The 27,555-nt window shown below is 39.7% G+C and overlaps 1 protein-coding gene across 4 annotated transcripts in view; it reads right to left on the reverse strand.

Moving 5' to 3' along the window:
- Window positions 1-27,555, reverse strand: part of nfixa (nuclear factor I/Xa) — a 384,964-nt gene that overhangs the window by 333,724 nt on the left and 23,685 nt on the right. For 3 of the 4 annotated variants that reach the window (XM_062026895.1, XM_062026891.1, XM_062026892.1), the window contains exon 2: window positions 19,674-19,782. The exons of the other annotated variant lie outside the window; for it this stretch is intronic. In XM_062026895.1, the coding sequence (XP_061882879.1) occupies window positions 19,674-19,736 (63 nt within the window). In that variant the 5' untranslated portion in view covers window positions 19,737-19,782. The remainder of the gene's footprint in view (window positions 1-19,673; window positions 19,783-27,555) is intronic. 4 annotated transcript variants of the gene reach the window in all.

Consider the following 27,555-nt stretch of genomic DNA (forward strand, 5'->3'; position numbering starts at 1 on the left):
GTATTGTCCTGTTTAAGAGTGTCACAACATTGCTGTTTACGACAGACAAAAACGTGACTGCTATTATTGTGTGTTGTTACCGCGCTGGGAGGACGTTAATGAAACTGCCTAACAATAAACCCACATAAGAAACCAAGAACTCGCCCTCGATCATTCTACAGTTATAACGTGATTGGGCAGGCACGCTGTTTATATCGTGGGAAAGCGGACGTGAAAACAGACTGTTGCCGCTGTCCCCACTCAGGTCCGCATGGAGCTGGAGGGGGTGTGGCCTCCAGCTCCGGCTGAATTCCGGGAGATTTTCGGGAGAAAATTTCTTCCGGGAGGTTTTCGGGAGAGGCGCTGAATTCCGGGAGTCTCCCGGAAAATCCGGGAGGGTTGGCAAGTATGGTTATGCTACACCGCCATGCTACATTTGTTTATGAGTGAGGGCCAACCGCAGGCGGCAAATAAACATTTATGAGAGGCTTCCACAAACAAATACATTTGTGGGAAATACTTAAAAAAGAGAATCTTTGGGTACCTCACGATTTAATTCGATTCTGATTCTTGGAGTGACGATTCGATTTAGAATCGATTTTTGATTTAACACAATTATTGTAATATATTATTAGGTACCGTATTTTTCGGACTATAAGTCGCAGTTTTTTTCATAGTTTGGCCAGGGGTGCGACTTATACTCAGGAGCGACTTATGTGTGAAATTATTAACACATTACCGTAAAATATCAAATAATATTATTTAGCTCATTCACGTAAGAGACTAGACGTATAAGCTTTCATGGGATTTAGCGATTAGGAGTGACAGATTGTTTGGTAAACGTATAGCATGTTCTATATGTTATAGTTATTTGAATGACTCTTACCATAATATGTTACGTTAACATACCAGGCACGTTCTCAGTTGGTTATTTATGCCTCATATAACGTACACTTATTCAGCCTGTTGTTCACTATTCTTTATTTATTTTAAATTGCCTTTCAAATGTCTATTCTTGGTGTTGGGTTTTATCAAATAAATTTCCCCAAAAAATGTGACTTATACTCCAGTGCGACTTATATATGTTTTTTTCCTTCTTTATTATGCATTTTCGGCAGGTGCGACTTATACTCCGGTGCGACTTATACTCCGAAAAATATCGTATATAAATTACAATAAAACATTTTTAAAACAGGTTACAGGTTACGAATTCTCCCCTTGGCTGCTGACGTACAACTTACACGTGCAGTGTTTGCCTTAAATACGTCTTTTGAAAAAGTATTTTTTAAATTTGATTTACAAAAATCACACAATGTTAATCAATATAATAAAAACAAAATAGTGCAAACACAACTCTAACCCAATCCCAGCTTTACAATACTTAGGATATACATTGACAAAGCACTTGAGAAGACATACAAATACAATACTTACAAAAACAGTAACGATAATAATAATAATGTTAATAATAATAATCTTGTTGTTTAATGTTTTAATCCAAAAATTGGTAAATAAAATAAATAAAATTGCAACAAAAAATATGTATATTTTTAATCGATTCTCGAAAGTTAGATGGATGTGAAATTATTTTTTGAGCACCCTTACTGACACATTTCACGCACTAAGAATCAACACAAAAAAATGTTGTACAATACTCTGTGCTGACTATACTGAGAAAAGAAGGTATCGATGTATGTTTTTATTGTTGGTATCAACTTATCAATACTTTTGAAAATCCTACTTTACATCTAAATATATCAAAAATGATGTCAATAAAAGGAGAGAAACAATTTGCCACTAAGGCCCAGTGGTCCAGACTTTGGACACCCGTCCCCCTGGTTTACATATTACATAAAGTGTTACCAAACAACGGAAGAGTATCTGCAAACACCCTTCCACACCTCACCTTTCAGAGTGGTGGTAATGCTTGTGGAGGTTCCTTGCATGTCTGGATCCCCGCTTCTTCTTGCCTTCCATAACCGCTTGTATTTTACTACCAAGAAAACGTATGATGCAAGAAACAATGTCTCACTTTTAATGCTTACTGTGTGGCAATTCGTTACACCTCTGTCCTGAACCAAAGCCTTTGTACCGAAAAATCCCAATAGAAAATTGTATTTAGTATTACATCCGCTAAGTTGGCAACACTAGTCAGTCCGTCCGACCGAAAGACAGTGGACACATGTGAGAGCGACTTAGACGAGGTGAGTGAGAGGGTGAGTGACATTTGATCAGCCGGTCACCTGTAGCTCCAAAAAATATTCGGAAAAATAAATGCATAATTACATTGGTGCCCTTATCTCCCGTAGAGTGACATACATTTTAACCCCGGAACACACCGGCACGCCTCGCCGTTCTCTAGGCACCTTCCCGCCCGTTTCCGCAAACCCAGAAATGCTCCCACGCGTATAAAAACCAACAAATTGCTCGGCGAAGCTGTGTTGGTGTGCTAATTTAAAGAAATTATTAAGTTGCGATGACAGTTTAAGCATTAAAAACACTTTCCTTCTTTCTTCAACCGCCATCGTTCGCCAGGCGACGTGAAGCTAATAATCCAAATGGAGTTATGGTTGCTCACACTCGGAAAGCCCCGACGAACAGCTACAAAAGCCAGGGTTCCCAAAGTACAGACTACCGTAACATCAACCGTGCACCGATGGACCCCATATCCATCTACCTCTCAAAGACGCACATAAGTAATGGATGTCATAACGTTTTACTTGGCAAAGACATTGTCATGTGTTTTGATCATGTTTTGTTTGGCTATGTTCTGTTTGGTTTTTGAACTTTTTTTTTAGTTTCTGTTTACGCTCCATTGTTTCAGTTACCATGCCGACCCATTAGTTTTCACCTGTTTCACGTTTTGTACTCACGCACCTGTTGTCAATCATGTCTTTATTATTTAAGCTTGCAATTGCCAGGCAGTCGGCCTGGCGACATTACTACTCATGTTACCTCTACTACCCATGCTACCCATGTTACCTCTGATACCCATGCTACCTGATGATACCCTTGATACCCATGCTACCTGATGATACCCTTGATATCATAGTCCATGCCATAGTTCTTGTCACAGTAAGTGTTTATTTGTTTCATGCCCATAGTTTTGCCTTTGTGCTAGTTTTTTTGTTTTCATAGCCAAGTTTGTATGTCCGCCTTGTGCGCGCCTTTTGTTTACACTTTTTGATAGAGTAATTAAACATGTCTTTACCTTCCCGCCGTGTCCAGTCAAGTCGTTTTGCATCTTGGGAAAACAATCCACGCAGTAATTTGCGTCGCCATAGTCCACGTCATGACAGACATATGTCCTATACATACTGTTAGCAGTATAGTGTGTTCCTTTTGGTAACATAATCTTATTTTTTCACTAATGTTTGCATTTTATGATCGCCCTCTGCAATGTCATCCATCCATACATTTTCTACCGCTTGTCCCTTTTTTTGGTCACGGGGGGTGCTGGAGCCTATCTCAGGCCCCTTCTACACTAAGCCGGCTATGGTTATCCAGGGTAAATCCCACCTAACCTTATTTTTGTCCACACATACACAATGGTCGTTTAAGACCCCCTCTACCCCTCCATCCGCCGGCGCAGCGCGACCTAGTACACATGCGCGGAAAACGTGCACGTCATAGTCACCTCCAGTGTTGCTTTGTGTGCAAGTTCTTAAATTAAATTTAACTTATATGAACAATATCCAGTGTTGTGGTATTTCAATTAACTGAAATCCAGTGTGCTGTCGGGCTCTATTGTAGTGAATCACACTTGAGCCATCATAGATTAATCAAATCTTTAATAAACACAAGGAAGTAAACAATGTGATAAAGAACATTTGACAACAATCAATCTAGAGATCTAGATGTCTGGTCAGGACACTTCTCACTCTTTTGCCTTCACCTACATTGTCCTTTCGTTTTTGGTGACTTTATATACTCTGGACCTAGACGTTGAGTCCGCGACATACATGGCGGACAATAACTGATAAAGTCTGCTTTGCCAGTCCAAAAGCATTCGCCGTTTTCCGTAGTCTTTACTCGACGGTCAGGTAATACAGAGTACACGCTACTTTTTTTTAATTACATCCACGCAAGCCCGCATTCTCGTTGTCTCTCCTTCGACAAATGGACAAGGTTTTTCAGTAAGTAGATTCACAGCTGACCTGGACATTCGAAAGTTGTATCCGAAATAGCTGCAATCGCTTTCTTTTAAGGTATTCATGTGTGATTTCCACAAGCGTTTATACATGTAGAGGAAGGGGAAACATGGGCATGTCTGGATGACTCGCCTCCATCTTTGTAGTGTTTACCTCCGAGTGGAAACAGGTTGTTATGAAGCTGGCTGTGGCGCATTCTTTCCGACGTCACTTCCTGTGTGGGGCGTGGTCTTTCTGGCGTCACTTCCTCTCCGAACTCAGTTGGTCCATACAAGTCAATGAGTCCATACAAAGCTAAGAGCCGGAGATTCAAGAAATACACGGCGCACTTACCCGTGTAAAAAATAATCAGAGGAGGGTGACCTTAAACGATGGTTTATAGTTCAAGTTAAAGTACCAATGATTGTCACACACACACATGTGGTGAAATTACCCTCTGCATTTGACCCATCCCCTTGTTCCACTCCCTGGGAGGTGAGGGGAGCAGTGGGCAACAACGGTGGCAGCGCCCGGGAATCATTTTGGTGATTTAACCCCCAATTCCAACCCTTGTTGCTGAGTGCCAAGCAGGGAGGTAATGGGTCCCATTGTTATAGTCTTTGGTATGACTCGGCCGGGGTTTGAACTCACAACCTACCGATTTCAGGGCGGACACTCTAACCACTAGGCTGTGTGGTTGACACGGTGCTTAGGCTAAATAATTATTTGTTTAAGGGGTTATCCAGCTTAATGTAGACATAGCCTCAGCTGCACATGGGCGGAAGACCTGCAATGGCATATTTATTTTTAGTTAGCCCTTTGTCTTTTGTACATATTATTTCATAACTATAATATTAATATTAATATAACTAATATGAATTATTATTCTAAGTTTCATTTTGAAATCAAATACCTTTTACATACTGTTTGTTTAAAATATAAAATGCATTAAAAATGTGTTTCACATAAATTAGTTAATTATCGTGATTAATAATCGTGATTTCAATGTTGATAAAAATAATGATTATTTTGGCCATAATCGTGCAGCCCTAGGAAATGGTTTGGATTTGTTAACAGTAGCGAGTTTAGGAAGCACCATGTCCATACCTGATTTGTAGTTTATCTATTTAACCTCCATGCCCTCCGCCTCTTAGTACTCTGTGTTCTTCATCGTTGGCCGCATGGCCTTCTCTGCCCTCGTGTTGTTTGAGTAAAACAATGGAGCGCAAATCTCCCAATCTCCTTAATGTTCTCTAATCTAATGAGAGCAGCGGGGATATTAAGCAGATTGTGGAGCATTACAGTCTACCATTGGAGACACAGCCACGAGCTACTACAGCACTTCCGCACACCCTCTCGTCTAAATCACCCACCCTTTCGCCGCGGAAAAAAATTATAATAAATAAAAGAAATCTAATTTCGCCATAATATTTTCCGCCTGATCCAATCAGCCTGCTTGCTTAGATTATGATTTGGCTTGAGAAAGAGAAGTAATTAAATCCTGCTGCGGCAGCTGAGAAAGTGCATGGGAGTGTGTGTGTGTGTATTATATAGAGAAAGAGAAGAAAATGGCATGATAACAAGCCAAGTTAATAAAGGGAAACAATTAGGACATAAAAACCTTGATTTGGCCCAAAGATTTTAATGCTCTTGTCGATGTTAATGAAATCCCATTGACTATCTGTTTCTCACACACACACACACATGCACACACAACCTCATTATCATGGTCTCATTGCTTCCCTCCGGCTCTCCTGACAGGTGTGGCTCCCACACACAGACACACATAGATAAACATTGAAAAGACACTCTCACACACACACACATACACGCCAACACACACACGCATGCACACGGACAAACTAGACCCTACGGGGTATTCTCCCTATCCTGCGACTGCACAATGAAGACTTTGTGCAGCCTCTCCAAACCCCAGCCCTTTACCATTAACACCCCCCCCCCATCAGTTTCCAGCACATCCCTCCTTTAAATGGGAGATTATGCAAATGAGCTTACACCACCACAGCCCCCCCCCCCCCTCCCTCACATACATGCATATAGTGATGTGCATTGACTACGTCTCTGGGAGTCAACACATGAATGTGTGAGCTCACACTTTGTCCTAAATTGCCACATCAGGTGTTTCTCCCATCATGACACTACATTCTGCTTTAATTCAACAACATATGCCATATTGACAGCAAACTTGTACAATAGTTGTATGTTTGTAGAACAGGGGTGTCCAAACTTTTTCCAGCAAGGGCCGCAGTCAGTAAAATCGTAGGATAGGAATACATTTTGTATATTAAAAATGCTAAAACTTCCTGAAGATTCTTGATGCCGAGGAATATTCATCCATCTTTCTGTGGTCTGGATAGCCTGCTGATCCTGAGCCAGAGCGGGATGGATGGATGTACATACAATATTTGGGTATTTTTTCTAATAATGTCTATACTGTAAACCTTGATTTGTTAAAGTTTAAGTGCACTTCTCTCCTCAAGTGTGCATGTGAGTGTGTATGAGTGGATGTGTGCCTGCATGAAGGGTTTGCGTGAGCAAAGTAAGACTGTCAAATGTGATTTTAACTGTAAAATTCAATAAAATATATTTTTGAAAAAAAAAAAATAAATAAATAAAATAAAATGCTAAAAGCAAACCAATTTTTCGGACCATAGGGCGATTATAAGGCACACTGCTGGTGAGTGGGCCTATTTAGGTCCATTTTCATACAAAAGATGCGCCACATTATAAGGTGCATTAAAGGGGTCATATTATGATTTTTATTTTTTTATTTTTTTAAAACACTTCCTTGTGGTCTACATAACATGTAATGGTGGTTCTGTTGTTGTTCTGGTTGTGTTTTAAAGACCATCTTCAAATCACCTTCTGACCGTCCCTTCAGGATGCGCCATTTCTCTCCGTTATCTTTGTTGTATCGGTAGTTTTTAGTACTTACATAGCGTGTCTGCTGACCGGTATAAATTAAAACTGTAGGCTACTTTGTATTAGAAATAGCAACAGCGGGGCATGAATGTACCACAACAAGAGGATAGAGAAAAAGTTAAAGTAAAGTAAAGTTAAAGTACCACTGATAGTCACACACACACTAGGTCTGGTGAAATTACCTTCTGCATTTGACCCATCTCCTTGTTCCACCCCCTGGGAGGTGAGGGAAGCAGTGAGCAGCAGCGGTGGCCGCGCTCAGGCATCCTTTTGGTGATTTAACCCCCAATTCCAACCCTTGATGCTGAGTGCCAAGCAGGGAGGTAATGGATCCCATTTCTATAGTCTTTGGTATGACTCGGCCGGGGTTTGAAATCACGACCTACCGATCTCAGGGCGGACAATCTAACCACTAGGCCACTGAGCAGGCTAAAGAAGGAGCTTATTGACTACGGTCCGGATGTGCGCACATTTTCGGGACTTACCAAATACACATTAGCAGGAATCAATAGATAAGAAAAGTTGGTTTTGAATAACATTGCGAAACAAACCGCCAAATGATATACTGCCATGGACTGGTCACACTTATCATTACACCTTCTACCAAGTAGAATTGTTTCGAGGTCAGTAAGCACGATCAGTACATTAGGTGCACCGGGTTTTAAGGTGTAAGGTCGATTTTTTTTTTTTAAATGGATGGATTTTAAGTGTGCTTTATAGTCCGAAAAATACAATACGTCAATATATGATACGCTATCTGAACTAAACATCCACGTTAGCTTTGTGTTATAGGTGACAAATAAATTAGTGTAATCTAATAAATAGTGCTGTTAAATATAATTAACTCATGCAATTAATCACAACACTTTTGCAATAATCAAGTATATGCGCAGATTAATCAAGCAATTTATTTTGCTCCTTTACCCTCTAATCCAGGGGTGTCAAACTCATTTTAGCTCAGGGGCCGCATGGAGGAAAATCTAATCCCACGTGGGCCGGACGGGGAAAATCATGGCATAATAACTTAAAAATACAACTCCGACAACTTCACATTGTTTTCTGTGTGTTATTTTGGCCCAAAATAGAACAAGCACATTCTGAAAATATACATGTCCCAAATAATCCTCTTGACAAAACACTTCAAGTTAGTTGAACATTTTGAGGAAAAAATTGGTGCAGTTTCAAAAACACAATGAAGAACACAATGAATTTAAACTTAATCTCAGTGTCTCTAGAAAGCAATTAAACTGTAAATCACAGCCCATCTAGGATTGAACAAAAACTAAATAAAGCATAAATAAAAAACGCTTCTATGTATCAACTACCTTATTTGTCATTTACACTGTTCAATTTCTTTAAATTTGCAAAGAAGACAATAATTTCCAAAGAACTATATCAATGTGCGGTGTCTAGGGTTGGGTATCGTTTGAATTTGAACGATTCCGATTCCGATTCTTTGTTTCGATTCCGTTTCCTGGCGATTCTCGGTTCCGATTCTTTTAAGAGGCAGGGTCAAAAAAAAGTTTAGGATATTTTAAATGAGCTAGCTAACCTACAGTCTTTCTGAATGAAATAGTCTGACATTCTCCATCAATTTTAATTATTTTAACTTTTTATGAACTTTACTATAAATTCCTCACAGGGCTGTTTTCAACTAGAATATAAATATCAAATCTATGAACTTGAATATAAATATTATAAATTATGAATACATTTTCCCAGGGGTACACTTTCCTCAAGAGAGCTTTATTTTTGAAAACCTCATGAAAACACATTTACACATAAGTGTATGATGCTGCAGGAAACCTCATGAAAACACATTTACACACACAAGTGTATGATGCTGCAGGTACTTAAAAATGTTACTGTGCTCCCACTGATGGGCTAACCTGGTGCAGAAAAGCAAATAAACAATAAGAAACAACTTGCAAAACCCAGTCCAGATTAGCAGCAGGTACAGTATAAAATCAGAGACAGTTCTTGTTTAGGAAAATGACCATATCCGCCTTCTCAGGCAGGATGCGTGAGCGTTCTGGACAGATAGTGTCTCCTGCTGTGGAAAATACACGTTCGCTGGGTGTGGAAGAAGCTTGAACGCATAAATATGAGAAAGCGAGATCTGACAGCAAAGGATAAGTCTTTTGTTGGTTCCACCGGACCACCACCATGTAGCAAGGTCATCAGACATAAGTATCGGTGGAACGTCCTGGTACATCTGTAGCTCTCTCTCCACTCGTTTCTTGATGGACATGGAGCTCTGTTATTTCGCGGTTATTTCATTTTTTTTTATAAAGTAAAGCCACACTTTCGACCGCCGACGCCCGCTATCCATGCTTGAGCTTGACTGACTCGCTCGGCTATGCTAACACTTCCGGCGGTGGGCGCTTCTTCGTTGGTGTTCAGCGGCTTCTTCTTCCGGTTCGGCGGACATATTTTTTTACGGTCGGCTGACTGGGTATCGAAAATAGGAATCGAAATTTAAACTTTTGAACGATTCCGGGAGAATCGGAAAGTTAGTCCCGGTTCCAATCGATACTCGATACTCGATACCCAACCCTAGCAGTGTCTCATGTAGCATTTTAAGTGGGGTTACCAATTGTTTATTGTACTCCTGTTTGTTTTACGTTGGGTTGAGGGGGAGGAGTCGCAGCCCCGCTTTACAGTGTACCTCTTGCTTGGCATACCCAATATTTTCATAGCTAGGGCATTAAAAACCTGTTTACAACCTTCTAAATACAATTTTCAACATTATGAGAGCCTTCTAGACATAAAATATCTTTACACTCTTTTAATCTTACATAGAAATGCTGGCTGAGGCTGAGCCAATCAGTAGCCCTGATACTGAACAGCATGCTGATTGGTTTGGTTTCATCTCGAGGCCAATACTACTGAAGCATTGATATTTTTAGTTTAATTGTGTCAGGACGTGGTCGCATGTTACTGCGTGGGCAAGGTGCAGGTGAGACAATGATTTATTCTCATAAATCAGGCAGGAAATAAACAAAAGAGAAGCGTGCCGATTGCACAGGGAGCTAAGGCAAAACTTAGCACAGGAATCACGAGCAAAGAAGCAGGAAATCATCCAACGTAACTGTTGCATTGCGCAAACAATATAGCCAGACTGAGTGTGGCAAAAAACAGGAATAAGTAGCTCTCTGATTAGTGCCCAAAAGCAGATGAGCGTCCTGAACACTAATCAGAGGCAGGTGAAACTAATCAGCACCCATGGTAACCAAAACACAAACCCAGGAGTGCTGAAAACAGAACTGAGGGAGTCAAACTGACTGAACAAAAACATGATCCGGGCAACGGATGATGAAAAATTGGCCATTTTAATGCTTGGAAATCCTTAATTTTGGACCAAAAAATTGTAGAATATGCTTTACAAAAATAAAAAAATAAAAATGTATAACAACATTTGAAGCGTAATGTAATCAGATTAAACACACTTTATAGCCTCGGTAAGTATTTAAGAAAAATTGTTGAGAAAACGATTTTTCAGCTTGCCGTGACCTTCATTCTTTTTCTTTGATCAATATTGAAAATGTACTTTTAACATGCCTGCATAAATAAAAATACATAAATAAATAAACTCCACTGTTCGCCATTACACGGATCACACTACCCACACACAACCACACTCTGGTGCGCTCTATTAAACTATGTACGTGTATTTCAAGTTCGGGGCACTACATGTTGTCTAGAATAGATCAATTTCTCTTAGTTACACTTATTAAACAATTATTTGAAGCAACAGAAAAGAAAACATATTTTTTCTAAACGATTTCATTGATTAATCTTTGCCAGTTTGTATAGTGTTTTTATTACAAAGAAGTCTCTTGATATTTTACGTTGTTTGAAACAAACTAATTGGATTACTTTTGCAGCAAAAAATATGAGAAGAAAAACTGAGATACTATTGTAATAAATATGAGGAGGAGATACATATGACAAATGATGGTGAGGGCGAAGTTTGTGCGAAAGATGTAAAGTGAAGTGGATCCACGGAACTCACTAGACATTTAAATATAACCCCCTTTTAGACCAGTTGATCTGCCGTCTCTTTTCTGCTATGCCCCCCTTTCCTGCGTGGAGAGGTTATTAGGTGACCACAGATGATGCGCTAGCTGTTCAAAGTCGGGACCCGGGGTGGACCACTCATCTGTGCATCAGTTGGGGTCGTCTCTGCGCAGCTGACTTGTCTCCACTCAAGATTATCCTCTGCCGGCCCCACTATGGACTGGACTCTCCCACTATTAACTAGATCCACTCAACGTCCATTGCACCGGTCGCCCGGGGGGGGATGTCGTTGTGGCTTGTGCAGCCCTTTGAGACAATTGTGATTTAGGGCTATATAGATAAACTTTCGGCAGTCGAACAATATAAACAATATGATCCATCCACCCATTTTCTACCGCTTGTCCCTTTCGGGGTCGCGGGGGGTGCTGGAGCCTATCTCAGCTGGAAGGCAGGGTACACCCTGGACAAGTCGCCACCTCATCGCAGGGCCAACACAGATAGACAGACAACATTCACACACTAGGGCCAATTTAGTGTTACCAATCAAACTATTCCCAGGTGCATGTCCTCGGTGGCAAGGCCCCGGGGGTGGATGAGAAACTCCACACAGAAAGATCCCGAGCCCGGGATTGATATGAAATATATTTTTAAAAAATGAAAAACAATTCCAAAACTCTTTAACATAACCTGAATGACAATAAAAATGGTTATAGTTTTGTTTGTTTCCGACCTGCTTGTAACAAGTCATTTTGAGGAACATCCCAGTCCACACTAGCACAATTCAACAGGTCCGAAAAGGAGCGGGACAAAGCAGAATTTAGTAATCCTAATCCTTCTCCGTGTCTCAGCATTTACTGATAGTTGGTTCACTTCCTGTGTTTTTGATTGTGCGCCACAGGCCTATCTAATCAAATAGGGACCCTTGTCTACTCTTTACAGAGAATGTACTGTATGTCTTTGGTCTTTTTAGACTGAAACCAGAGCACAGTCCCACGGGAGAGGAGCCTGATAGCCTTAAAGGTTTTGCTTCCTCTTCTACTGGCGGAAACAAAAATAAGCCTGGAATCTTAGAGCACTTTGTTCTACTAGTAAGATACGAGGACATACTACAGGGACTGACTTTTGTCATCTTTGTTTTACACAGCCTACCCTGATATACATTCACACGTTAATAAAGGCTAAATAGTTGTATTTTTGTTTAGTTGTCCATCCATCCATTTTCTACCGCTTGTTCCTTTCGGGGTGGCGGGGGGCTGGAGCCTATCCCAGCAGCACTCCCGCGGGATACACCCCGGACAAGTCATTGTTTAGTTCTTTTACACATATTTTATTACAAAGTACTTCTTTTTACACAACTATTAAAAGGGCTGTTGTTGCAACTTGCTGAAAGAACAGAACTAGCTTCAGAGGCATATGTTAGCATTAGTGGTTTAACAAAATATATATTTCTAAATGTTAATACTTTTCACAATTACTAACTATATTAAATAAAAATGGCTTGTTGGCACAAAGAATTAGGCTGTCCTTTGTTGCTCATTAAAAAAACTGTCTGAAAGTTGTTACGATAGGATTTACATTCAATGATGGCTAATGTCAGTAGCTAAACTCGGCCAAATCGCTAATATTAGCTGACAACACACAAAGCTAATATGTGTGTGTGTTTGTGGGTTACCTAGGGCTTAGATCAATCAATCAATCAATCAAAGTTTATTTATATAGCCCTTATTCACAAGTGTCTCAAAGGGCTGCACATCCTGGGCTCAGATCCCACATCAGGGCAAGAAAAAACTCAACCCAATGGGATACGTTAGGGGTTAAAGCTGGAAGGGGGCAGGGTATAATGCTTACAACACTTTGGAAAGTTAGCACCCTCTAAGCAGCCGCGTAAAAGTTACAAAAAGCCCCTTTGAGTGGGAAGTGGAATCAACTGCTAACAGTAGTCGCTAGCTCGCTAGCTAACTGCCAACTGGCCTGCTAGTGCTGCAAGTCTTTTTACACTTGAAGAGATGATAAAGCTGCCAATTGGCAAAGTAGGAAGGAGACCAGGGGCCGTACTTATCAAGCTTCTTAGAGTGCCATTTTACACTTAAAGGCCTACTGAAAGCCACTACTAGCGACCACGCAGTCTGATAGTTTATATATCAATGATGAAATCTTAACATTATAACACATGCCAATACGGCCGGGTTAACTTATAAAGTGACATTTTAAATTTGCCGCTAAACTTCCGGTTCGAAACGCCTCTGAGGATGACGTATGCGTGTGACGTAGCCCGGCGAACACGGGTATGCCTTCCACATTGAAGCCGATACGAAAAAGCTCTGTTTTCATTTCATAATTCCACAGTATTCTGGACATCTGTGTTCGTGAATCTGTTTCAATCATGTTCATTGCATTATGGAGAAGGAAGCCGAGCAAGCAAAGAAGAAAGTTGTCGGTGCGAAATGGACGTATTTTTCGAACGTAGTCAGCCACAACAGTACACAGCCGGCGCTTCTTTGTTTACATTCCCGAAAGATGCAGTCAAGATGGAAGAACTCGGATAACAGAGACTCTAACCAGGAGGACTTTTGATTTGGATACACAGACGCCTGTAGAGAACTGGGACAACACAGACTCTTACCAGGATTACTTTGATTTGGATGACAAAGACGCAGACGTGCTACTGTGAGTATGCAGCTTTGGCTTTTTTTTGCGTATGTACGTAACTTTTTTAAAATATATAAGCTTTATGAACCTTGGGTTAGGTGAACGGTCTTTTGGGCTGAGTGATTGTGTGTGTTGATCATGTGTTTGAATTGTATTGGCGTGTTCTATGGAGCTAGGAGCTAGCAGAGGAGCTAGGAGCTAGCATAACACGTACCGTACCGTACGTGCGCGTCACGTACGTAACTTTTTAAAAATATATAAGCTTTATGAACCTTGGGTTAGGTGAACGGTCTTTTGGGCTGAGTGATTGTGTGTGTTGATCAGGTGTTTGAATTGTATTGGCGTGTTCTATGGAGCTAGGAGCTAGCAGAGGAGCTAGGAGCTAGCATAACAAACACGCAGGTGTTATTATGCAGGATTAATTTGTGGCATATTAAATATAAGCCTGGTTGTGTTGTGGCTAATAGAGTATATATATGTCTTGTGTTTATTTACTGTTGTAGTCATTCCCAGCTGAATATCAGGTACCGTGAGTATGCAGCCTTGGCTGCTAAACATTCGATAACTTGACCGTATGTGCGCGTCACATACGTAACTTTTTAAAAATATATAAGCTTTATGAACCTTGGGTTAGGTAAACGGTCTTTTGGGCTGAGTGACTGTGTGTGTTGATCAGGTGTTTGAATTGTATTGGCGTGTTCTATGGAGCTAGGAGCTAGCAGAGGAGCTAGGAGCTAGCATAACAAACACGCAGGTGTTTTTATGCAGGATTAATTTGTGGCATATTAAATATAAGCCTGGTTGTGTTGTGGCTAATAGAGTATATATATGTCTTGTGTTTATTTACTGTTGTAGTCATTCCCAGCTGAATATCAGGTCACCCCCGGCTCTCACAGCATCTTCCCTATCTGAATAGCTTCAACTCCCCACTAGTCCTTCACTTGCACTTTACTCATCCACAAATCTTTCATCCTCGCTCAAATTAATGGGGAAATTGTCGCTTTCTCGGTCCGAATCTCTCTCACTTCATGCGGCCATCATTGTAAACAATAGGGAACTTTGCATATATGTTCAACTGACTACGTCACGCTACTTCCGGTAGGTGCAAGCCTTTTTTTTATCAGATACCAAAAGTTGCAATCTTTATCGTCGTTGTTCTATACTAAATCCTTTCAGCAAAAATATGGCAATATCGCGAAATGATCAAGTATGACACATAGAATAGATCTGCTATCCCCGTTTAAATAAAAAAAATTCATTTCAGTAGGCCTTTAAGTCCTGAGAATTTGCGAAATTTAGTCCTACTCTCAAACTTAAGAATAAAAGCTTTTTATCAACGTTCTTAAGTCTAAGAATCACTCCTACTCTCCACGATATTTAAGAGACCTTCAGAGGTGTCTTAAGTGGTTAGGAGTTGCCAGCAGGGGATGGCACTGAGGCGAGAGAGACGTGCGCGAACGTTCAGGGAACGGAACAATGTTTTTTTTTTTTTTGATGACGAGCAGCTGATCAAACGGTATCGTTTAGACAGAGCGGATATTATTTTTGTCACAGATTTAATACTTTTCGATTCCTTGTTGATTTCTGCATGTGTCTGCAGTGGGCTAGTATATATAGAGCCACCCACACCAGTTTCAAATTAGTTGCCTAATTAATGAATTGGAAAGAAAATGTTATGACAGTAGCGTATGTGTGTGGCCGTGAGGTGAGTGACGTCAGTGAGTGTGTGGGCGATAGAAGAGAGGGAGCGGTAGCGTGGGTGCCGGCGGGGACTAGTTTGTTTTGTATTATTTTGTAGTTTATTGTCAAAATATACACTCCCATTGTCCACTTAAATATTTCCAAGATATTTCTTTATTCTTAGACAACGGATTCCCTTCCGTGATTGGTCATTTCTATGGACACAGAAATTACGTCACCTAAAATTCCGTTTACGGCACATAGTAATGTCGTAATTCAGCTCTGAGTGTGACACTTAAGATTCAGTCCTACACTTCGCTGAAAGTGTGAGTAAGACGCTTGATAACTAACTTTTAAGTGCAGCTTTCAGCGAAGAATTTATTTACTCTTAAGTCAACTCTTAGCAGACTTCTTAGGAGTAATTCTAAGAAGCTTGATAAGTACGGCCCCAGACTAGCAAGCTTTTACTTTGAAAAGTAGAAGCATGAAGCACTGGTTAATTCTTTCTACATTTGAGGAGACCATTATTTTTAGCCGCTATCATGACAGCTGCTGTTGGTAATTGTAATCAGAGGTAGAAAGCTATTGATTTTTACATCATGACTGTCAATGTTAAAATATGAGAAGCAAGACAAAAACTTCATTTTTCTACAAGCTGCAAGCCAAATGTTGAAAAAAAAATATCCCTATTTAAACTAAAGCCAAAATGATAAATGGTAACTGGGTTATACTTGTATAGCGCTTTTCTATCTTCAAGGTACTCAAAGCGCTTTGAGACTATTTCCACATTCACCCATTCACACACACATTCACACAATGACGGCGGGAGCTGCCATGCAAGGCACTAACCACGAGCCATCAGGAGCAAGGGTAAAGTGTCTCGCTCAAGGACACAACGGACGTGACGAGGTTGGTAGAAGCTGGAGATTGAACCAGGAATCCTCAGGTTGCTGGCACAGCCACTCTCCCAACCGCACCACACCAATCCCATGATAAACACATTGTTAAAATAATTAATAAAGAGTATTAATATCCAGTACCTCCAATAATTTATAACGTTGCAATTGGGCCATTTTGCGCAAAGTAAGTGTGTGTGTGTGTGTGTGTGTGTGTGTGTGTGTGTGTGTGTGTGTGTGTGTGTGTGTGTGTGTGTGTGTGTGTGTGTGTGTGTGTGTGTGTGTGTGTGTGTGTGTGTGTGTGTGTGTGTGTGTGTGTGTGTGTGTGTGTGTGTGTGTGCAAGGGAGTTGTGTTCAAAGATTAACATGCATTCTTTAAGGTTTTAGCCAAACACATTTGTCAAATGAACTGCCTTTACATACATTGATAAAAAAAATTATCAAATTTGAATCACACACTGATGCAATGTTTTGGGGAAAAAAACACGCCTCAAAATAGGGGTGAGACAAGATATCGATATGGCAAACATGATACTTTTTCAAATTATATATTTAATTGTCTTAATAAAGTCTTTGTATAAAGTTAATTTCCCTTGTGGATCATTAAAGTTTGTCTAAGTCTAAGTCTAATTAGTTTTTTAAGGAAAATTGTACACATTTAAAAAATAAAACATTTAATAACTGAATTTTTTGGGGTTGACTGAACTAAAGGCCAATTTTTCTCCACGTCCGCTCCGCAAAGTGTTGCTGTACTACTACCTTGCTGTGCAAAATGGTGATCAAGGCAGTACAAGTCGACAGTGAAGAAATACAACTGATCCATCCATCCATCCATTTTCTACCGCTTGTCCCTTTCAGGCTCGCGGGGGGTGCTGGAGCCTATCTTAGCCGCATTCGGGCGGAAGGCGGGGTACACCCTGGACAAGTCGCCACCTCATCGCAGGGCCAACACAGATAGACAGACAACATTCACACTCACATTCACACACTAGGGCCAATCAACCTATCCCCAGGTGCATGTTTTTGGAGGTGGGAGGAAGCCGGAGTACCCGGAGGGAACCCACGCAGTCACAGGGAGAACATGCAAACTACACATAGAAAGATCCCAAGCCCGGGATTGAACCCAGGACTACTCAGGACCTTCGTATTGTGAGGCACATGCACTAACCCCTGTGATATATATATATATATATATATATATATATATATATATATATATATATATATATTAGTCCTGCAACTAACGATTAATTTGATAATCGATTAATCTGTCGATTATTACTTCGATTAATAATCGGATAAAAGAGACAAACTACATTTCTATCCTTTCCAGTATTTTATTGGAAAAAAAACTGCATACTGGCACCATACTTATTGTGATTAGTGTTTTTCAGCTGTTTGTAAATGTTGCAGTTTATAAATAAAGGTTTATTAAAATAAAAAAATTTAAAAAATTAAAAAAATATTTTAAAAAAATAAATAGAAAAATTGCCTCTGCGCATGCGCATAGCATAGATCCAACAAATCGATGACTAAATTAATCGCCAACTATTTTTATAATCGATTAGTTGTTGCAGCCCTAATATATATACATATATATATATATATATATATATATATATATATATATATATATATATATATATATATATATATATATATATATATATATATATATATATACATAGCCCGCCCCTGGCCAAATTATTTAAACCCAATGCGGCCACCGGGTCAAAAAGTTTGGGGACCCCTGGTATAGTGACTCCCAAAAATTATGACATTGGACATTAGTTTCAAATGTTTGATATGTGCAAAACATGCCTTTTCATTGCTAATCATTTGACAATGAATTAGCAACCTCATTAGACTATAAAATAATGTTGGTGGCACACTGTCAATCTAACATGCATTCTGTGCATCAATCAAGGTATTCAATTTAAGAGAAGTCCAACAAGGTCGGTGGCTGGACAGAGTCGGCAGGTAATATTGTGTGCACACACTGCAGTACATGAGTACAAACAGCAGCTGTGGTCCGGGGTCAGGCCAGGACACAGGTTAGCACGGGGTTGAAGCCTCGTGCACGTGAGGAAAAACAGCAGAAACAGATTTAAGAGAGCGGTGCATGCCAAGAGTGCCATCTGTTTGTGTTCGCCCTCGCTCGCCATGCCGCGCTACATCTTTGTCTCCCCTTCCCAAATCCCCCCTTTAAAAAAAAAAAAAAAAAACTCACTATTTCTTATTTGTTTCCCAAAGCGTGCTAATACATGAAGACGGTATAGATGGCGGAATGTGGGGGTGGGGGCAGTACGGGATAAGATAAAGTATAAATCTGGCAAGCGTCTCAAGTGTAATGACACCTCCGTCTCTATGGAAAAGCATCCCCCTTTTGTCTTCACTTGCATGCTTTCTTTTTACTGTTTTGTTCCCAGAAAAAGCCATGGAACATTTGCCAACATTTTTAAGAGCTGCGAAAAGCAGGATTTTTTCTCTCTCTCGCTCTCTCTCTTCTTTTTTTTATTTTTTTTTTATTTTAAAGTCTTCCACCTCGCAGGTGTTTCTTTTTAAGGCGTGCTCGACAATGCCAAGCTCGTCTTGGCTCGTCTTGAATGCCACGGGCCTCTTGAGGGGGACGAGGGGGTAGAGAGGTAGTGCATAAAAAGGAGAGGTTGGAGAAATCTTATTGATTAGCAGTTCCCTTTTCTTCATCTCACTCGCTAGCTGTCAACAACACACTTTTTAAAGTGTTGATGGGGACACAAGACGGATGTGCCAAGAGTGAAAAACCATAAAAACCCTCTTGTTTAAAAGGAGACTGGACTCAAAAGTGTGAAAAGGCTCCACTAGTATTGCTAATAAAATGTCAAAAACTCTCGTCTAAATTTTTCCCCCCTGAATGTCCACACGCTCCAAACCGACTGGTAAAGCAGCGACAGCAAAAATGAAAAAGAATCATCAATCTTGTCTCATTCGGACATGCTGCTCTGATTAGTATTCTGCCGGTAATTGACACAATTGCAGCCAAGCCTTGCTTCATTAATGTGCAGACAGATTGCTGCTCGTTAGAGCCACCATGTGTTTGCAAACACAAACAGCAGTCGTGTTGCTGAGAGTGGAGCCCTGTCGAGTGCATTAGGTAGGAAGAAAAAGCAGCTCATGTAAAAAGCTGTACATCGTGTATAGTTGGATTATTAGTGGGGTTGTCAACGAATTAGAATATTTATTCGCCATTACTCGCATTTTGTTCATAGTTAACTCAGAAATGAATCACGATAATCACAGATAGATATAATAAGTGTACCCCTGACAGATATTTTTGAAGTTGTTAACGCCATGACATGACAATTAGTTTGCTTTAATGAAATGAAACAAAAAATACCTGCAGTGTGTTGGTGACTTGCCAAATTTTGGATTTTGTAGGAATGCAGAATTTGTATTCCATTACACTTCATTCATTCGAAGCTATCCATAACCTCGCCTTGCCATACCTGTCGACACATCAATCAATTAATCAATCAATCAATCAATGTTTATTTATATAGCCCTAAATCACAAGTGTCTCAAAGGACTGCACAAGCCACAACGACATCCTTGGTTCAGATGCCACATCAGGGCAAGGAAAAACTCAACCTAGTGGGATGACAATGAGAAACCTTGGAGAGGACCGCAGATGTGGGTGACCCCCCCTCCCCCTCTAGGGGAGACCGGTGCAATGGACGTCGAGTGGGTCTAGCATAATATTGTGAAAGTCCAGTCCAATAGCATAATAGTGAGACTCCACTCTATAGTGGGGCCAGCAGGAGACCATCCCGAGCGGAGACGGGTCAGCAGCGCATAGATGTCCCCAACCGGGTCAATATTCTTACCCGATCCCTCAGGTCTTCCCCCTCCATCAACCTGACCGTACCCTCAGCCCGCCTGTCTACCATAGGGTTAAGAGCCTTTAGCCACTCTGCACCTCGCCTCTGGAACTCTCTACCCCCGACATCCAGACCATTGACTCCACAATCACTTTTAAAACTTACCTTAACTACCATGAATTGATTTACGTGGACCCCGACTTAAACAAGTTGAAAAACTTATTTGTTACCATTTAGTGGTCAATTGTACGGAATATGTACTGAACTGTGCAATCTACTAATAAAAGTTTCAATCAATCAATCAAAAACTCAAAAACGTATCTCTCTGTTTTTCTTTCATGCTGCTTTTATGTTTTTATGAGATGTACGGTGACCTTGAGTGCCTTGAAAGGCGCCTTACAAAATACATGTATTAGTGTAAGTATGATTCCTGCTGTAGGAGCACTTGCATTCAGAGAAGGAGCTACATCATGTTTTTATACGAGTTTCACGCATTAATAACAGAAATGTGGATTGTTACAATCATGGTTTGATTGTCAAAGATGTTTGTTAATGTAAAATAATGAAATTTTTACCTGAATAAATGCTTCTGATATTCTGTACATTGTGTTTTTGCTGCATGGCAATGTCTTAACCTTCTCTATTCATTAATAAAGTGTAATATTCAGCCTGCTAAACATTCTTTAATTGAGAACGATCAACCACAAAATGTTATAAAAGAATACACACTTTATTTTAATCTGCCACAAAATGTCTCCCTCTACATTCCTCAACTGATGTACTAGCATTTATTTAGGTAGAAATATGACAGATTACATTACAAAACATATTTGACAATAAATGCATGACAGTAATTTAAAGGCCTACTGAAATGAATTTTTTTTATTTAAACGGGGATAGCAGATCTATTCTATGTGTCATACTTGATCATTTCGCGATATTGCCATATTTTTGCTGAAAGGATTTAGTATAGAACAACGACGATAAAGATTGCAACTTTTGGTATCTGATAAAAAAAAGGCTTGCACCTACCGGAAGTAGCGTGACGTAGTCAGTTGAACATATACGCAAAGTTCCCTATTGTTTACAATGATGGCCGCATGAAGTGAGAGAGATTCGGACCGAGAAAGCGACAATTTCCCCATTAATTTGAGCGAGGATGAAAGATTTGTGGATGAGTAAAGTGCAAGTGAAGGACTAGTGGGGAGTTGAAGCTATTCAGATAGGGAAGATGCTGTGAGAGCCGGGGGTGACCTGATATTCAGCTGGGAATGACTACAACAGTAAATAAACACAAGACATATATATACTCTATTAGCCACAACACAACCAGGCTTATATTTAATATGCCACAAATTAATCCTGCATAAAAACACCTGCGTGTTTGTTATGCTAGCTCCTAGCTCCTCTGCTAGCTCCTAGCTCCATAGAACACGCCAATACAATTCAAACACCTGATCAACACACACAATCACTCAGCCCAAAAGACCGTTTACCTAACCCAAGGTTCATAAAGCTTATATATTTTTAAAAAGTTACGTACGTGACGCGCACATACGGTCAAGTTATCGAATGTTTAGCAGCCAAGGCTGCATACTCACGGTACCTGATATTCAGCTGGGAATGACTACAACAGTAAATAAACACAAGACATATATATACTCTATTAGCCACAACACAACCAGGCTTATATTTAATATGCCACAAATTAATCCTGCATAATAACACCTGCGTGTTTGTTATGCTAGCTCCTAGCTCCTCTGCTAGCTCCTAGCTCCATAGAACACGCCAATACAATTCAAACACCCGATCAACACACACAATCACTCAGCCCAAAAGACCGTTCACCTAACCCAAGGTTCATAAAGCTTATATATTTTTAAAAAGTTACGTACGTGACGCGCACTTACGGTACGGTACGTGTTATGCTAGCTCCTAGCTCCTCTGCTAGCTCCTAGCTCCATAGAACACGCCAATACAATTCAAACACATGATCAACACACACAATCACTCAGCCCAAAAGACCGTTCACCTAACCCAAGGTTCATAAAGCTTATATATTTTAAAAAAGTTACGTACATACGCAAAAAAAAGCCAAAGCTGCATACTCACAGTAGCACGTCTGCGTCTTTGTCATCCAAATCAAAGTAATCCTGGTAAGAGTCTGTGTTGTCCCAGTTCTCTACAGGCGTCTGTGTATCCAAATCAAAAGTCCTCCTGGTTAGAGTCTCTGTTATCCGAGTTCTTCCATCTTGACTGCATCTTTCGGGAATGTAAACAAAGAAGCGCCGGCTGTGTACTGTTGTGGCTGACTACGTTCGAAAAATACGTCCATTTCGCACCGACAACTTTCTTCTTTGCTTGCTTGGCTTCCTTCTCCATAATGCAATGAACATGATTGAAACAGATTCACGAACACAGATGTCCAGAATACTGTGGAATTATGAAATGAAAACAGAGCGTTTTCGTATCGGCTTCAATGTGGAAGGCATACCCGTGTTCGTCGGGCTACGTCACGCGCATACGTCATCCTCAGAGGCGTTTCGAACCGGAAGTTTAGCGGCAAATTTAAAATGTCACTTTATAAGTTAACCCGGCCGTATTGGCATGTGTTATAATGTTAAGATTTCATCATTGATATATAAACTATCAGACTGCGTGGTCGGTAGTAGTGGGTTTCAGTAGGCCTTTAAGAAATGTTTTATTATGACACTGTAGTTAGACAGGATGTGACGCATAGCGCTATTATTGTGAAGCAGGAAGTGTGTGACAACGTGACAAAACTAAAGGACATTAAGTCTGCCTGCCTACTGTCTACAATGGACGTCCATAACAAGGATTGTTTTTTATCTGTGATTTGTTACTAAAATAGAACAAAAACAAACGCTGGCTCTCATGAACACTATTTTTTATTGGGAAGGAAAATAAGTAAAACCATTCATACTCGGGATGTAACAATAAACAGTATTAATGATAACTGAGTTAAAACTCTCGACAGTTAGTATTACGTTTTAAATGAAAAAATAATGGAAAAAACTTGATTTATAGCAGCCTGCTAGCTTAAATGCTAAGATGAAAACAAGAGTCATTGATGTCTTTCCTCAAAAAGAATTGTCATACCCCAATCTAAACTTGTAAAAACACATTACTGTCTGAGCAACTAAAATATTCAATTTTGCACAACTCAACCGACAAGCTGTGCTCTCTGAGAAAAGAGTGATTGATGTATACGTAGAGGATTATGAAACTTAGGCGTTTTTACAATCGATTTAAGGACCGCTAAACAAGGTAGGACATCACAACGCCCGCCAGAACACTCTTATTAGTGAAGCACAAAAAACACAAAACATGCTAAATAGTTGGCTTTCTAACAGTGGGTATATTTATTTTAGTTGTTTAAAAGGATGTCAGTGTGTACTTTTGAGCACATTTACCAGTTCTGCAAAAAATAATGATAACCGTGATCATTTTACTCACAATAACCGTGTTATGAAATGTTTATATCATATCATATCCCTAAATCATACCCTTTGCAACATATTGCATCTTTCTGATATATACTGCAATTTAATAATAAAAGGGGAAAAAATAACTATAGGAATTGTGTACATTGTGGAGGGTGGGGGCCGGGGGGTGATTGTTGATTCATCACATCTTGAAGTAATTGAGACAACCAGCAGGGCCGCTGTTGATGAGTTTAGTCCACTTTTCAAAGTACGTCAGATGCATCCATTCATTTATCCATTTCCTACCGCTTGTCCCTCTCAGGGTTGCGGGGGGCTGGAGCTAGCCTATCGCAGCTGAGACAATTCTTAATATTTTTGTCTAAAATAAATGTGTTTTTAAGTAGTCATCAGTCAACTAATCTTTTTCTTTTGCAAAAATCATAAATATTCTGCTTTTACATTAAGAGATTTGACAAATTTGGCTTTGTTTTTATGATCATGTATTGAAGCAATTAAGCCAAAATGGAGGGCACAAATTGGCTGCAACCAGCAGAGACGTCGTTGATTCAGTCTCAACTAGTTTGAAAACACAGCCAATATGACATCAACTGAGGAATACGTCCAGACACAGCCCAATGTGACGTTATTTCTTCTAAATACACCAGCATGGAAACAATAGTTCATAACATACAGCAATTCTCAAATAACCAAATCAATATATTCAAAAATATATATTTTATAAGAAATACTGTATTTTGTTAATTGTCCCAATATTGTAATTGAACAAGAAAGAGTTTTTAAACAAAATATTTTTAGGGACATTACAATCAGGGTGATACCGATTCTGATACCGATTATCCACGAGTGAGGTTGGCTGATAATCAACCAATAGGGATGGGAATTGATAAAATGTTTCCGGTTCTGATTCCACTTTTGATTCTGCTTAACGATTCGGTTCTTTATCGGTTGTTATTTTGGAAAAAAGATAATAAAAAGATGAATTAACATCCATTATGTTTAGTTTACAGCTAACATGACCTTACAGAGCCAACAGGGAGGTCTTAAAGGGGAACTGCACTTTTTTTGGAATTTTGCCTATCGTTCACAATCATTACGAGAGACAAAAAGACAAAAGGGTTTTGTTTTTATTGCATGCTAATATGTAAAAATTGCTTCATTCTAGGTGGCTAGCAATGCAGCTAATTGGAGCAATCATTCTACCTCTAAATCTCTCGCATTCAAAAACCGCCGACAATACTTCATTTGCGTTCCGTAACCTGTATAATAACCAAACTGTAGCGAAAATACTGAGGAACTCTTCTTTTAGCATACTAACACATCAGCGTGCTACGGTATTAACCGTAAAAGCTAACTACGGCAAGGGATAAGCTAGTTTCTACGTCAGTGTGAAACGCGTTTGAGACCGTAATGCACAACACACTGCGCTAAGACACCAATCTGTATTGACTGAAAAACATGAACAATCATATAACAGTATCTGTAAAGTATTAGCCCACATTTCATGTTTTGTGTGTACACAGCGAGCCAAATAAATATGCGTAATCGATATATATATATATATATATATATATATATATATATATATATATATATATATATATATATATATATATATATATATATATATATATATAAAGTGTGACTCACTCGATGTACAGTTGTCTGTTTGGTCCAGCTGGCCAGGGACGTTTTTTCTGGTTAATTATGGGTAAGCACGCCATTAATGTCGAAATAGATTGGCTTCAAGGTACTCAGAGCGCTTTGACACTTTTGCCACATTCACAATCACATTCACACACCGGCGGGAGCTGCCATGCAAGGCCCTAACCACGACCCATCAGGAGCAAGGGTTGAAGTGCCTTGCCCAAGGGATTGAACCAGGAACCCTCATGTTGCTGGTAGGGCCACTTTACCAACCGAGCCACGACGTCCCTCAAATTCATCCACAAGATAAGGCTGGAAAATCCACATTTGTCCAAAAATAGTTGTCTTCTTACCGAATCTGCCATGATTAGAACATACTCGCGTGTTTGTATCCGGAAGGGGTTGTTGCCAGAAGTCAGACGTGCGCTGCTATTTATACAGAAATCAATGCGCCAAAGAATTAGTTCAGGCAATGATTAAAATGACCAAAATACGGTAAATATTGTACATAGTGTTAGGAATGTGTCTGTTACTACATTATATATACAGGTATTTACTTGCAGTGTGTATATAAAACGTTGATGGAGGGTTTTGAAGTTGTTTAGAGCAGAGGTCCCCAACCACCGGGCCGCGTCCTGGTACCGGTCCGCGGACCGATTGGTACCAGGCCGCGCAAGAAATTTAAAAAATATATATATATATCTATATATATATTTTTTTTTTAAAAAATTAAATCAACATAAAAAACACAATATATACATTATATATCAATATAGATCAATACAGTCTGCAAGGATACAGTCCGTAAGCACACATGATTGTATTTCTTTATGAAGAAAAAAATAAATAAATAAATAAAAACAATCGCCCCCCCCCCCACACACTGTTTTAGAAGGCTTTGAAGGCTACAACGGTAACTCCTAACTCCCATTAGCTGCATCTTCCAAGCATTTTTAATCATCTTTAAAATTAAAATTAAAAACACGTGTCTACTTGTCCCTCCTAATGATTGTGAATGATAGGCAAAATTCCAAAAAAAAAAGTGCAGTTCTCCTTTCAGAGGCATACAGCATTAAAAAAAACTTTTTGAAAAAAAAAAAAAAAAAAAAAAGTATTTAAGAAAATTTTACAAAATAAAATTACACAAGAATGTAACATTTCGTAACATTTTTAAAACATTTAGGAATATTTGTCATCTACCTAGAAAATATATTTTGCAAAGGTTTGTTTAGATTTACAAGGTGAAACTAATATAATGACATAAGCTCATAACATGCAACATGAGACATTTCCAACCTTCTTTTGATGAAAACCTTGAACGTCTCAGAAAATATGGCGTTTAAAAAAGTATGATATTAAATAGAGGCGTGACATATGTCACTTTGCATGTAATGTGTTAATATCACATATTAGTTTCCCATTTGAAGTTAAACTGCTGACATGAATAGACTTGTACACAAAACACATTTATAGTAACTGCATGCTGTATGATCAAATGTTTCAGCATATTGCTCGTATGTCCTCCTCTTGATGAAATAGCAACCTTGGAATTATTAAAAGTAGCGCTGTTGCAATCTTTTTTAGTAAAATGTCAGCAAACTTCGGTGCGCTTTTTCCGCGCGAGCAACGCCATGTTGTTTATGCCACTACGCACGTTGTGTAATGATGTCGACACCACCCGGAAGAACCGTTAAAGGAACCGCTAGACAAAATGGCAAGCGATTCTAAGGAATTGATACAATGGGAACCGGTTCTGAACAAGAACCCATTTTCGATTCCCATCCTGCTACCGATCACATGTATTAAATCTAATTCTTTGTATTTATTTATGGAGAGTGATATTGACAGTTAAACTATATCAACACAATATTGAAATTAGTGCCTTATTCTCTTTTTTACATACAATTTGAGCAAAACAAAGTCAATAGCACACAATAACTAAACAAAAGGTTTTTTCCCTCACAGTCCGCCTGTGTCCAGGGAATTATTCCTTTAGTTTGTAAACATCAACAAAAACATCCATCCACCCATCCATTTTCTACCACTTGTCCTGTTCGGGGTCGCAGGGGGTGCTGGAGCCTATCTCAGCTGCATTCGATGCGGAAGGCGGGGTACACCCTGGACAAGTCGCCACCTCATCACAGGGCCAACACAGATAGACAGACAACATTCACACTCACATTCACTAGGGCCAATTTAGTGTTGCCAATCAACCTATCCCCAGGTGCATGTTTTTGGCGGTGGGAGGAAGCCGGAGTACCCTCTGGAACCCACGCAGTCACGGGGAGAA

This window comes from Entelurus aequoreus, linkage group LG18 (genome assembly GCF_033978785.1).
Source record: "Entelurus aequoreus isolate RoL-2023_Sb linkage group LG18, RoL_Eaeq_v1.1, whole genome shotgun sequence".
In the NCBI taxonomy this organism is placed as follows: Eukaryota; Metazoa; Chordata; class Actinopteri; order Syngnathiformes; family Syngnathidae; genus Entelurus; species Entelurus aequoreus.